The 14,409-nt window shown below is 48.2% G+C and overlaps 1 protein-coding gene across 1 annotated transcript in view; it reads left to right on the top strand.

Moving 5' to 3' along the window:
- Positions 1–13,435, top strand: part of STX18 (syntaxin 18) — a 91,371-nt gene extending 77,936 nt beyond the window's left edge. The window contains exons 7-11 of the mRNA XM_080923171.1: positions 999–1,087; positions 8,091–8,149; positions 9,612–9,681; positions 11,981–12,061; positions 12,886–13,435. Coding sequence (XP_080779297.1) covers positions 999–1,087; positions 8,091–8,149; positions 9,612–9,681; positions 11,981–12,061; positions 12,886–12,981 — 395 coding nt within the window. The 3' untranslated portion in view covers positions 12,982–13,435. The remainder of the gene's footprint in view (positions 1–998; positions 1,088–8,090; positions 8,150–9,611; positions 9,682–11,980; positions 12,062–12,885) is intronic.
- The last annotated feature ends 974 nt before the right edge of the window (positions 13,436–14,409 follow it).

The raw sequence follows: 14,409 nt of genomic DNA, 5'->3' as shown, positions 1-14,409 counted from the left end.
GGCTGAGTCCTGAGGCCCAGATCAGAAGGGCTTCAGGTGGTACACAGTTGGACTACCTGGAGAGCACAGAACTTCTCCACACTGATGTAGCTAATTCATGTTGGATCTGTTATGATGGGCTTTATGTTTCTGATTTTGTTTCTGTATTGAAAGGGAAGAGTTGAAATGAGGACCATGCTGAAGCCAGGTAGGAGGCAGACGTCACAGGGGTGTGAGTGTGATGGTTTCACATCTAGAGTGTTGGTCAGAACAGTGCCAATCTGCCTGAGCATGCTTTGTGATGTGGATGTTTCCTCATGTCTGTAGCTCTGGTTCTCCTGCACTGAGGTAGAGGCCACTGTTTATGAAGATGTGTTTCTAATAGTCGTCATGACTTACTTTCATGCAGAGTGGGCCTATTCTACCTTCTCTAGACTGTGCTGTGGTGATGTGCTTTCCCAGTGAAACCCCCCTTGAACTCTGACCACCCCACAGGGCTAAGCTCAATAGGAAATTGATTGAGGCTAAGGAAAGGAAAAGGAAGTAGCATTTGCTTTTGTGTCCCTGGCAAAACAGTGATGGAGCCCAGGGACACTTCATCACACAAAAGCCTAGACTCACCTTTGGGGTCAGGCTTGTCATGGTCTCCACTGAGCAGCCCTTACCTTTCATCAGGCAGTCTACTTCCTTGTACAGACTATACCCATCATGCTGGGCAACAGTTCTTTCTAGGTACCCATGCTACTGAAGGGACATTGTGTACTTGCCTTGTCATAAACAGAGGTTTTCTAGATTAAGATGTTCATGTTTTAGTATATGTGGCTATCCTAAAAAAGAGTTAACAATTCCTGATCCGGGCCATGGAGCTGCTGCTGCACATTAGCTAACTGTTCAATATGGACCCTGCTGCAGAACTGCACTCTGGTGTCTTCACATGCCTGTTTCCTCAGCTGCCTGTTCTGAGTAAATAACTGGCTTCCTGGTTTTTTTGTCCACTTTACTGTTTCCTTTCTTAACAGAAAAGCCTTTGACCGAATCACAGCCTGAACTAGGAACCTGGGGCGATGGCAGGGGTGAAGATGAGCTGTCTCCAGAAGAGATACAGATGGTAATTCTAACTGCTTCCTTTAACTGTCTGTCCCAAGACTTTGAGTAAGTTTGAGGTTGTACAAATGCCCTTTCCCTAATTTGATGCTGAGCTTTAAAAGTATAAACACATGTTAGATACACTTACCCACTTAATATCCTACTTCCTGTTAAGCTTTTCATGATCTCAACAGTTAGCTTTCATGGTCTTGCTAAGTGTTTGCACCAGCAGGATAGTAGGCATCCATTTTAAATCTGTCTTTTATACTTGCAAGGATGGTGCTTATACTCAGTTGAGTCTCTGGTGTTACAGAAATGAGAAGAAAAGTGGTGATAGCTAAAGGGTGACAGGAATAATCATCAGGACAATGACCTCCTGGTGACCTGTATCCTGTGTTAAATGCTATTCTTTGTCGTTTCATGGACAAAGTTTTGGTGATAGCTTCCCAAATGGCAGCCTCCTAGCTGTGCAGCATTGACGATGAGCATTTTAGGGCTCATCTCCCTGGATCTTTAGGCCTGCAGTATTCATCTCCTCTCGTGCTTGGCAAATAGTAGGAAAGGCCTTGCCAGCAAGTCCCTACTGATAAGAGGGACTGTGGTAAACAAACACCCTCCTGTCTAGTAAGAATGGGCTCTGACCTTGGCTTAGCTGTTTGTGACACTGGCTATTTCCTTGGAAGGGGCTCTTCTCCCCGCTCAGGTCTGACTCCTATCCTGTCTTCAGTGTAACCTCTTTTCCTGTCTGACCAGCCAGCAGCCCCAAGTCCTACTGTATTCTGTGCCCTTCCCTACTATGCTAGCACCATGTTAGCAGAACCATGGCTCACCATCATTGCCTTGGTCCCAGGTCAGTGATCGCAGAGGGCTGCTAAGTAACTGATGAGTGTAGCATCAATGCTTCAGGTTCTTGTCAATGGTACTGAAGGCCTGTCCACGTGCCTGCTTCCTCAGAACGAGCTGCCCAGCCCAGGTGATGGGCCCAGAGTCTCTTACTCAAAGTCCTGCTTTACCTTACTTGAAACAAACAGCTGAAACAAAGTTTTTCTTTTAGAAGGTAGCATAAACAGGTGAAAACCAACAGTTGGGAAGCTTAAGGAGCTAGCCTCAAGGCCAAAGAAAGGGCTGTGGACTCAGCCTACCTCAGCCCACTTCGGCCTTCATCTCCAACCTCTGTGTACTCTCACTGCTCTCAAGGACAATAAGGATGCTGCAGTGCCTGATGATGGAAAGCTATCCCTTGAAGGACAGATGTGAGAGGACCAGACACTGGGAGGTTTCTGATTCAGGTAGTCAGGAAAGGGGCAAGCATGGAGCTGGGCATTGGAGCACAGGGAGCAGGAGTTATAACTCCATGTCAGAAATCTTGGAAGTGCTGTGAACATGACGAAAAATATCCACTGCCATAGGGTTTATGGCTTAGGTTAGAGGAATCTTAGGGCCAAGAGGAGGTCCTCTAGAAACATTGTAGACAGAACAGACAAGGCCATTAGTGTTACCTGCGAATGCAATTAGAGCAGAAAACAACAAATGAGTTTCAACACAGATGGATTGTATTTCCTCTGACAATTAATAATGACAGGAATGTCTTAAAACCATGCTATTTGTCACCAGTTTATACAAAGGAAATTTGCTGGTGGAAATGCTGAGTTATATTGCCGCAAATGTTGCAGATTTGCTAGACATAACTGTTCTGTCTCTTCAATTGATCATGTGTAAGCAGAATGAAAATTTGTGTCAGGCCGCACTCCCTTATGCCCCATCATTCTCTGTAAAAGGAAATAGCCAGAATCCTCACAGGGGTTTGCAAGAGGACTTTGACTTTCTTTGGGAGCAGTGCTGAGCCCCAAAGATCTGTTCATCTTTGCAAGCATGTGACTTAGAAACCACTGACACTGGGGAAGGTAGTCCTGAGGAAGCAGACAGGAGGTGTCTGCCATTACATGGCATAGTCCTTCTGAGATGCTGGATAACTAGAGCAGGCGACCAGGCAGTCAGCTGTGAGTCCTCCTCTCACTCATGGGCTGTGCAACTTGGGAAGCAAATGAGCCTCCATGGACATCAAGCTTGTCAGAATGGATGTCCTGCACAACTATAGGGAGTTAAGATTGAGAGCCATTCAGCACAGCTAGGGAGGCCTGTGCGCACACACCTGCCACACAGCTAAAGACAAGTGTCAGGATGTGAGTCTCTCTCCCAAGTCTGTGCTGTCATCTTTCATGTCCTGCTGTCCCAACCAGGCCATTCACCAAAAGGCTAGCTCTGTGCCTGCGGTGCTGGTGCCGTGTAACCAGTGTCTGCAGTGCTTCCTGGTTGTAGTTCTGCTGCTGTAGGTGAGCGGGTCAGAAGGATGTCACGAACTTTTATAACAGGCTACTTAATGTTCACCTAGTGACCGTCTTGTTGGGGAGTAATTGCCGAGAGTCATATTGTAAAGTCTGACTAGCCCAGATTCAAAGGCCCAGTCCTGAAAATGATAGGGCAGGAATACTATATTATTGGTTTTATAATGAAAGTAGTTTAGCAAATTGTGGTCATAATTCATAATGAGTTTTGGAACTTTCCCTCGGGGTGAGATAGTGAGTTAAGCCCTACACTGGTGATTTAATTCATTCTTTTAAACAGTGAAGCTGTGTCTAGGTATTGCAGAATGGTTGCTGGGTGTTATTTGCACTCAGTCTCCAGGTGTGAGTCATGGTCCAGGGGACGGGCCCTTGAGTCAGCAGAGGGTTACAGCAGGCTCTCCGAGACTCAGTTGCTGTCTTTTAGAGCTCACATTACTTGTATGTGCCCCATTCATTTTACTCAAGTCAAGTCACCTTTATTTATTGAGGTAACTTTGAAAGACCTGACTGTGACCTCTTTCTTAACCCTGTATAAAATGAGTCTGTGGCAGGTGTCCCCGAAGGTAGCTCAGGGTGGCTGGCATGGCTTTCACACTGCCCAGCACAATTCATAGTTGAAGAACCCAGGTGCTGGGAGAGTCTGAGGCCTCACTTTTCTTCTCTGGACAACTTGAGTTGGAGGCACTTCATCCTGCCCTATTTTCCACTCAGAAGCCTTGACAGTAGTGACTTTCAAATAGGGGTAGCTTGAATACTTAGCAAAAAGGGTGGATTGAAACCGATTTCTATAGAAAGATATTACTAATGGACTTGTGTCTTTTAAACCAGACTGAAATCCCTTTCTAGAGGCCAACTGGAAAGTCTACTTGACTAGTAAGAGGCAGAGAGTAAAGGGAGCTATTGCTTAGCGCACTGTGCTTGCACCATGGCTGCCCTGAGTATTTCCACCTGTTATGGTACTTAGCCTCATCTAGGAGGGAGTATTGCAGGCCCCATGGTGAGCCATAGACCTCTGTTCAGGGCCACCTGAATCTCAAGGTTTAGATCCTTAGGTGATGCTGATAAGCCGGTGGTGGGGGCACACCTATAATCTGAGCACTTACGAAGTGAAGGCAGGAAGATCCTTGAATACAGAGAGTTATAAGCCAGCCTGGGATGTGTGTCTTAGTCAGGGTTTCTATTCCTGCACAAAATATCACGACCAAGAAGCAAATTGGGGAGGAAATGGTTTATTCAGCTTACACTTCCATATCACTGTTTATCACAAGAGGAAGTCAGGACTGGAACTCAAGCAGGTCAGGAAGCCGGAGCTGATGCAGAGGCCATGGAAGGGTGTTACTTACTGGCTTGCTTCCCATGGCTTGCTCAGCCTGCTTTCTTATAAAACCCAGGTCTACCAGCCCAGGGATGGCACCACCCAAAATCCCTTGATCACTAGTTGAGAAAATGCCTTACAGCTGGATCTCCTGAAGGCATTTCCTCAACTGAGGTCCTTTCTCTGTGACAACTCCAGCTTGTGTCATGTTGACACAGAACCAGCCAGTACAGCATGTACGAGCCTGTTTAAAAGAAAAGGGATGTTACTGCATGTTAGCCATTCTTAACCATAACAAATACCTGAGAACAGCTACTCAAGGTAGGAAAGGTTTACTCAAGTGCTGGGTTTCAGAGACTGCAGGCTGTAGTCAGTGGCTCTGTTTGCTCTGGGTCTATGAGACAGTATCATGGCAGACGGCATGGTGCTCATCTTACAGCTACCCCAAGCCAAGGATAAGCCACTAATGACCTACCTTCTGCTACTTCTGGATCCACCCTCAGCTACTTCATCATTCTGAATGAGAAACTGAATAATTCAGTGACTGGGCCAGAGCTTTAATGGTCCAATAACCTCTCAGTGGTTGAATGTACCAGCTGGAAACCAACACTTCATTCAGCCTTGGGCATTTTCAGGAGAGAATTTATATCTAAACATAGCACATTAAGTGATAAGTATCTTAGCCTGTGGTCACGTTGTATCTCTGTGTTGACCACAGAGACCAAGGCCTTGGTTCAGCCCTGTGCCTGGCCAAGTCCCTACTTATGTGAGGAGGCCACGTGGCTGCACAGTCAGACCAACCCTAGAAGGGACTATGCATTTTCCAGAGCCAGACAGTGACACAGCAAAGGGCCACAGTTGCTCCATTGAATCTGAGGTGAAAGGGACCTCCAAGCTTCTCACCACTCACTTCAAAAACCTGTCTGGAATCTGTCTCCCAGAGAGTACTCAAGCAGACAAAATACACGTCTTAACGACCTCATTGCCTAAGTCCTACTCTTCCCATTTTTGGTGACAAAGGCAGAAGGACAATGGTTGGATTACTCACCTGCCCAAAGACATAGTTTCTAAGGTGAAGGACCTGGGATTCTAGCTGTGACTTTATACCTTAGGGCCAGGGTAGGCTGAGGCTCACAGCTGTCCACAAAGAAACTAATGGCCATCAAAAAGTTGCTGACTAAGTTAGGACCACCTGACCATTTTCATGAGCTCTCACACCTAGCTTCTATACCATAAGGTATGTGGCCAATGTTGCAACTCCTGCTACCCAAATTTTGGGGCAGGCTTGCCATTCAGAAAACTGTTCTAAAACCAGTGCCAGTGAATGTCCATGCTTGGGCCCTGTTAGACTTCAGTGAGTGGTGACCTTACATTTGCTTAGGGCAGTGGTTCTCATGACGCCTTTGGGCCTCTAACAGTCCTTTCACAATCTATCAGAAAACACAGACATTTGCATTGCAATTCATAACAGTAGCAAATTTGTTATGGAGTAGCAATAAATAATTTTATGGTCTGGAGTCACCACATGAGGAACTACATAAAAAGGTTGCAGCATTAGAAGGTTGAGAACCACTGGTCTCAGGGAACAGGGTTTTGTCTGTCTGTTTTTATTCCATTTCATTTTAACCTGCACCGTAGTGGAGGCTGCTCTCTACTGAAGCTCCTGAGCACTATCTGAGCCTCTCTTCAGCCCTTACTACATGGGATGGCTTGCTGCGTCTGCTTCTGTTCCTTGAAAGGCTGGGTATTTCTGAGATGGCATACAGAACTCTTGGGGTCAGAGATACTTGTACCTTTCCTGACTGCTGGAGCCGGTGTGATCATTGCCAAAGTGTCTGCTGCTAGGGCTTAGAAAGGCGCACTCCCTGTATTTCATGCATGGGCTGGAGGAAACCAGAGGGCTTTGTTCCCAGGCAGCATTCCAGTAGTCATTCACCTAGACTGGTAGTTAATCGTGTTTAGGAACAGTTTTAAAGCATCTAAGGACAAGATTTAAAAGGTCAGGACTATATTTTATCATCAGGGGACAAAGAAAGAAAGGAAATGCCTCCCTAGAAAACAAAGTTGAGCATACCCGAGGGAACTGGTGCATGTAAATTAGCACCTACAACTGAAGTAATTACACATGCTCAGGAAATACTGGCCTCCCAAGTCACTGAGCGGACAGTTAACAGCCGATGCCTTCAGCCTCAAAGTAAAGGTTTTATTCTCTTACCTGGCCTCAGTGATGCCTAATGAAAAGAACCATTAGCAATACTGTATCCACAGTCTGCAAGGCAGCACGCTATGATTCAAGTGGTCCTCCTGGGAACTACCCCATCTTTCTTCCATTCCCATTTTCTGATCTGATGAGTCTAGGGTAGAATGTAGAATGAGACCTCTTTGTGTTCTGATGGATGGCAGGGTTTGCGCGGGGCTTAGGGATTAAAGAAGAAAGGTGGCTCTGCCCCTTGAGAGAAGCTGGTCCCTGAACAAGTTAAGAAATGTCACAGTGAAGCTGCATGTACGGGAGACCCAGTGAAAGTGCTTCTAACTGCTCTGTGACCAGGCCTTGACATGGCACCTGTGCTGGAGTCCCCAGCCAGTCAGAAGAGATGGGGGAATGTAACATGCATTTGTGTCCTGTGAATGTGGCTGAGGCTGCCATCACAGAGGTGAACATTGGCTGGATCACAGTTAATATACATCTGAGGCCTCTTCTGCTGGGCCAGGTAGAGCCAACAGGGAAGTATAGTGCTGGTGGCATGGGCAGTGGGGTACTGCACCCAACACAAGGAGCCATGTGTTACCTGAGTTCTTTTCAGAGCATTCTGCTCTTCTGTGGACTTCACTCCACAGAAGGAGTTTCGAGACAGGGCAGTATGAAGGAGGTGTGTGGTTAACTCTGAAAGGGCAGGCAATGGTGCTACCTCTAGGCAGTAGGCAGCCCTGGCACTGTCACACAGGCCCTTGGGGTCACAAGTCTGTCTCTGTAACAGGCAAAGAAGCTTGCCAGCCTCTGCCCCAGTCTTCCCCATACCAAGTTCTCTGTCTAAAACTGCTGCACCTGGAGATAGGTGGCAGCAGTGGACTCGGCAGAGAGCATGTCTGAAGTTGCAGAGGCAGCTTCCTCTGCTCAGCCTAGGTGTCAGCTGCTCCTGAGTTCAGATCCAGAAGGACTCTGAAGCCATCATAGCACAGTTGGTGGGCTGGCTAACATTTTCTTCTCAGAATATGGTATTTTTCAGACAATGTGCTGGCAAAACCCTGTGCTGGCCAATGGACTAGGCAGTGATCCTTAGAAGGTGGGTGGAATGTCAAAGGTTCCTTGTTGCCCCTTTCTTGAGCTCTATCTGATACCATTCTGAGTGTGTGCTTCTTTGCAGTTTGAACAAGAAAACCAGCGACTCATTGGTGAAATGAACAGCTTGTTTGATGAAGTGAGGTATGTGTACAGCTAGTAGCATTGTGGTAGCTTTCCCAGACACTGGGGGCTTTTCCCACCTGCTGTGGCATCCAGGCAGCCATGTAACAGGGCAGGGCTGGCTGGGCCTGTAGGAGGAGACTGGCTACTACAGTAAGCTGGTGGGTGCTGCAGCATGCAGAAGGAGCACCCACTAAAGACAGTTCACCACCCCAAATATGCAACCATAGCACATGGCCGCTTGGGTGGAGTGGCTGAAAATGCAGTAAGGAGGGGCCTAGTCCCAGGAGGGCCTGTTTCCAGGTGACCAGGGTCACATGCACTTGTCAGTGACCTTCAAGGGCCTGTGTTCCACAGGAGTGTCGAAGGGCTGTGGAAGCAACAGCTGAGTCTTTACACAGCCCTATTCTATCCACACTGGAGACTTACTCAGGGTAGGGGTACTCCCTGGGACAGCCCCACAGGGATTTTGTCCCAGGCCTCCTGCTCACCCACCTTGCTGCTCTTCTCTATGCCCCGATACTGCTCCTTCCATGTCTCCTGTCTGCCCTTCCCTTGTGTTCTACAGGGACCCCCAGCTCCCTCACTATTCACACCTTTTCCTCCTGCCACTGACTCATCACCTGATGTGCTGGAGTAGTGAAGGTCAGCCTGAGCCAGCTTCCACTCTCAGACCCTCACAGCCCCAGCCCACAGCTTCCACTCTCAGACCCTCACAGCCCCAGCCCACAACTTCCATTCTCAGACCCTCACAGCCCCAGCCCACAGCTTCCACTCTCAGACTCTCACAGCCCCAGCCCACAGCTTCTACTCTCAGACCCTCACAGCCCCAGCCCACAGCTTCCACTCTCAGACCCTCACAGCCCCAGCCCACAGCTTCCACTCTCAGACCCTCACAGCCCCAGCCCACAGCTTCTACTCTCAGACCCTCACAGCCCCAGCGCACAGCTTCCATTCTCAGACCCTCACAGCCCCAGCCCACAGCTTCCACTCTCAGACCCTCACAGCCCCAGCCCACAGCTTCCACTCTCAGACCCTCACAGCCCCAGCCCACAGCTTCCACTCTCAGACCCTCACAGCCCCAGCCCACAGCTTCCACTCTCAGACCCTCACAGCCCCAGCCTACCCTACAGTGGAAAGGGCTCACCCAGTGTTTCAGGTTGGAAAAGCACTTAGTTGCAAAACCAAATGGGGGTGATCACAGACTGAACTGGAGCATTTTCTTGTCATAAGGAACTGGTTTGTGAGGAAAATGTACTTTTTAAAGATGGGCTTTCCAAGTGACCATGTCTTTGGATTCTCCAGCATGTATCACAAGGTAACTAGGCTTTGCAGAGGACTTATCATGTTTGCCCAGCTCCTCCCCTTCTGGCATGGCTACCCATCCTCTTTTGACATCACTTTAATGTTTCCTTCAGAAATATGTATCATTCATCTTATATTTCCAAGAGATAACATGTCACCTGTTAATTCTTTTTTGAAGGCAAATCGAAGGGAAAGTCGTTGAAATTTCCAGACTCCAAGAAATATTCACCGAAAAGGTTTTGCAACAGGTAAAAGTACCCAGAGGACCATCAACTTTGAGTTTGAGTTTTTACACAGGATTGACAAAGAGCTTGGAGCCCTTTTCCAGAAGCCTCTGAGTTGATCAGATTAGACAGCACCATGTTTTGTTAGCCAGTCACACCACTCAGAACACCCTGGCATAGCTTCCAGTCTCCCCACAGCAACTCTCTGGGGGTACAGTTGAGGGTTCTGTGTGAGCACAGCATAGGAGCAGAGTGTGGCCCTGTGAGCTAGAGCGCCTGGTGGTAGTAGGAGGTTGCAGTCAGGACTGGGAGCAAGGCAGCCCTTCCACACTATCGCTCCCCATCTGTAGAAAGGCATGAGACCGCAGGGCTCTCTTCTGTTCACAGGTAAGCACAGAAGAGCCCTGCATAGTGCAGAATGGAGAGATGCTTTTTAACCACTGTGCTCCAAAAATTAGGTACAGTCTCAGCCAGCCCATGCTGCCGCCTGGAGCACAGTCTGATGGGTAGGATTGCTTCCAGGTGAGCTTAGGACTAAAAAAGTCTTCTTTCTCTCTGGGATGTTGGCTCACTATAAAACAACTTCCGGAACCTCAGAGCAGAGTTGAGTCAACATGGATGAGGTAGAAGCTTATAACAATTGGAAGTACAAGGTCATAAAAGTAAGATTCTCTTCACAGGTATTTTTTAAATTTTTTAAATTTATTTTATATATGTGATTACACGGTAGCTGTCTTCAGACACACCAGAAGAGGGCATCGTATCCCATTACAGATGGTTGTGAGTCACTTTGTGGTTGCTGGGATTTGAACAAAGGACCTCTGGAAGAGCAGTCAGTGCTTCTAACTACTGAGCCACCTCTCCAGCCCTCTTCATAAGTATCTTAAAGACCAACCCAAGCCATGTGTGTGACAGCCACGAACCCTGGAGACAGGCTTTATGCAGACCCTTGGCCTGATGGCCACGTCAGCTGCATGACAGAGGAAGCCGTCAACGCAAGCTCCTGGCACAGCTGGGGGAGCAGGCTGCAGTCTGGACACCCCACCCTGTGTGCTGTGGCCAGTACTTCTCCTAAGCCCCGTTATCCGATGTACAGCTTGTGCTCCATGCCTCACTCTCGGAGCCAACAAGTAGTACCACTGACTTACCTGGCCTATGGCAGGCCTTGTTGTGGGACTCTGACCAAGCCAGGTAGTGCCCTGCTGTAATAGCACCACATATGCCACCATGAGTATGTCCTCTACATGGCACTCCAGTGACACACCCTGGCTGGCCATATAGGAAAGGGACTCACAGTCTCTTAGGCTCTAGTACTCAGCCTTCTACCAAGGGACGTCAGCTGCCACTGCAGTAACTGCCCCAGAGGTCCAGGCAAACAGCTCCACTGAGAAAGGAGAGAGCTGCCCTAGGGAGGTGTAGTGCTTTATGAGGTTGGTGTCCCTCTGGAGTCCACCAAGGGCCCCTTGAACTGTGTGAGGCCTTGAAAACCGTGTTTATGCTAGTGCTGAGGGCTGTTTATAGCAAGTACCTTGGCTTCTGCTCTATGTTTTCCACCATTGTGTCACTACCCACATGCCCTGGCCCATGTGTATGTGCAGTCCAGTGATGTCTCTGTTGGGAACTGGGTGGCTGAAGCCTGCTTTCCATTCTATAGCATTATACCAGGAAGGGCTCCCTAGAGCCCACATTAGAGCATGCCTCCCTCCTCCTCGGCAGGAAGACTAAAAACAGTACCCATGGTGGGTATGGTGCAGTCTCCAGTAACATTGCCTCATGAATGGAGACCAGCACCCCTACTTCCAAGTTCTCTCAGTATCTATACAAGGCATTTGCAGCCAGCAGTTCATGTCTTGTTCTAACTCTTACCCATTTATCAATGTGTTAAAACATGCTGTTTGGATGGCTAATGTGTTTTAAAGCCTGTAACATCTTAAAGCTGGCTTCTAAACCTTATAAAGAATAAATGCTGAAGGAGAGTCCTTGATGGGGTGTTCGGTCCAGAATCAGCAGTTCATATTTGTCCTTGTCACTTGATGAGTGACACAGCAGATAGTGTGTCTATGTAGAGCTATACAACTTGACGAGAGCCTTGTCCTGGTCCTGCCACTCAGACAGTATGTGACCTCTGTAAGCTAACAGACATCTCTGTACCGGAAATTCCCTCTCTTTGTTGAGTGAGGCCCACTTCTCTGGTGAGGATTCCCAGGCTGTGTATGTGCAGCCTCTGGACCTTGGAACATGGCAAACATTGGAATATTGCAGAAGAATGTTTTCTTGGTGGAGAAAAGAAGGGCTGAGTTTCCGATATCCTTTTCTTCCATAGGAAACCGAGATCGACAGCATTCACCAGTTAGTCGTGGGGGCAACTGAAAATATCAAGGAAGGCAACGAAGACATACGAGAGGTGGGTACCTTGTGTTTTCCCGTTTGAAGTGGCCCAGCACTGCATCTCAGCAGTCTGAATCTCACTAGTGAGTCTGTCCAAGAGTACTGTGTAGTATTCACGGCCCACCTTGCAGCTGTACCATGGCTTTATAGACAGGGACAGCCTAAGAGCATGTTTTTCTAAGACCTCCAGCTGATTCTCAAAAGAAAGTAGCTTCCATCCCTGCAAGGACAGTGGGTGGGAGAGCATCCAGGTAAGGTCAGGATAATCTGAAACCAAGGATGAGCTCACAGAGGGCAAGAGCCCAGAAACTAACTATGGAGGGAACCTTGCCTTATGAGCTGGCTGTCTCTAAATCCCAGACCTCCTGGTTGTCCCTATGTCACCATAGACAGGCATCACTGGAAAACCTAAGCCCTGCTTCAAATGGGAATTTGAATCAAATCTCTGGGGGAATTGAGTCCTGGGAGGTCAGGCTTTGCCCAACAGAAGAGACTGTGAGACAGGGCAGGCAAAGGGGTTCAGTGGGTAAAGGTGCTTGCTGTCAGGCACAACAACCTGCTTTGACTTCTGAAATCCACATGGTAGAAGCAGAGAATTAACTCTACATTTTCCTCTGACCCTACTCCCACATACATTGTGGCATGCATTCCCACCTACCCACATCGATAAATGTAGCTCTAAAAATGAAATGCAAGGCCCTTGTTCTTTGTCAAGTGTCCATACACAATGGCTTTTGTTCCTGCCTAGCTAATGGGAGCATGGGGCTCACAGAGTCTGGGCGGCACCTAGGGCTTCTGAACAGTCCAGGGCAGCGCTAATGCCTGTGCTTCTCCTGCCAGGCCATCAAAAACAATGCAGGCTTCCGAGTGTGGATCCTCTTCTTCCTCGTGATGTGTTCCTTTTCCCTGCTCTTCCTCGACTGGTATGACAGCTAGCCCGCCAGGGCCACGCCTGTGCCTGTGCCTGCACCACTGCCTTGGACACACCGTGTGCCAGCATATGTCTCATCTGTGGAGCTGTGTAAGCTGGGAAAACATGGCCCCCAAGCCAACCTTTGGAACCTCTCAGGACGTGGAAATACATGAATTGCAAGTGCCCTGTGTGGTCTTCAGGGTTGAAGATGAAGGTGGTCAGGAGCTGCACCTTCAGGACAGGCCACAAGCATGGTGGGGGCTGAACGGTGAGAGGATATGACACGCCCCCTATCCCCGTTACAGCCTCCGGGGCCTGGTCTCCTACCCTTCCCACACCAGTAGCTTCAGGGAAGAACATGACTAATGTTTCTGAAGTCATCAGTTCTGATTTCCTTGTGGTATCTAATGTGTGCTGATCTGTGGCCATTTTATCACAGAAAATAATTCACATCTGCCTTGTCAAGCTAATAAACGCAATCACAGTCACTTACTGCAGTCAGTGAGTCTCCACTGAGCCCCTCTGGCTACCACCTGGCTGGACTGGCAGGCTCTGGTGCCCTCCACTAGGCCTCTCTTCTGACTGGCTCCGTAGCTTGTTAACAGCAAAGCCAGGGCCTAGGGACATGTGAAGCCTCCTGCCACTGGGTCCCAGAAATTTGTGTTTCAAGAAGGGTGTGGATCTCAGAAGAGTGGGCCTTCTGCCCTTGTTTCTGTATACTTGCCCCTCTAGAAGAGGCCACAGGGCTGCCTGTTGAGAACTAGAAGTGTATGACACGTGGCCTATACGCCTGTGTACAGATGTATCCTGGGTCACACAATTTCTGCTGAAGCACATGAGTACAACCGTCCAGTGTGTGGCTTGGGTACCCACCACCTCTTTATGTGCAGAGCAAACGTGAGACGTTACATTGGGAGAGTGCACAGTGGGTAAAGGGCTATGTTAGAAAACACGACAGGGCCTGCCTACTGCACGCACACGGTCCGTGAGTCAGATTCCTCTACAAGACAAGTTTTGGCACATGTTTATTGCTCTTTATGCATTCCTCACAGCTTCCCAGTGCACTTCAAGCTCGTGACTGTGTGACCCCCGCCCCTGCGCTGAGCTCATGGTCTTTGTTTCAGAACACCTCAACAATAAAATATTTTGTCCCAGTAGCACACCTCAGGAAACAACAGTGGAGCTGATGGTGGTCACCATGCTTGTCCACAAAGGTCTCAGACTATTTGCCATTTATTTTTGACTTACTAAAGAACACTGAGACTTCTAACATGCCCACCAGAAACAACACATTCTGAGAACATGGAAGAAAACAATCAGGAATAGCTTTTTCTATTTAATTGACTTACACATTTAGTTTACCTACTGGTGATTTTGTAAACATATACTTTAATGTCAAGATTCAGATTGAAACATAAACATACTTTTCTTACAAAGATTGTGGACTTAGA

The sequence above is a fragment of the Micromys minutus genome (assembly GCF_963924665.1).
Source record: "Micromys minutus genome assembly, chromosome: 1".
In the NCBI taxonomy this organism is placed as follows: Eukaryota; Metazoa; Chordata; class Mammalia; order Rodentia; family Muridae; genus Micromys; species Micromys minutus.
This window is presented reverse-complemented; position numbering and strand designations above follow the sequence as displayed.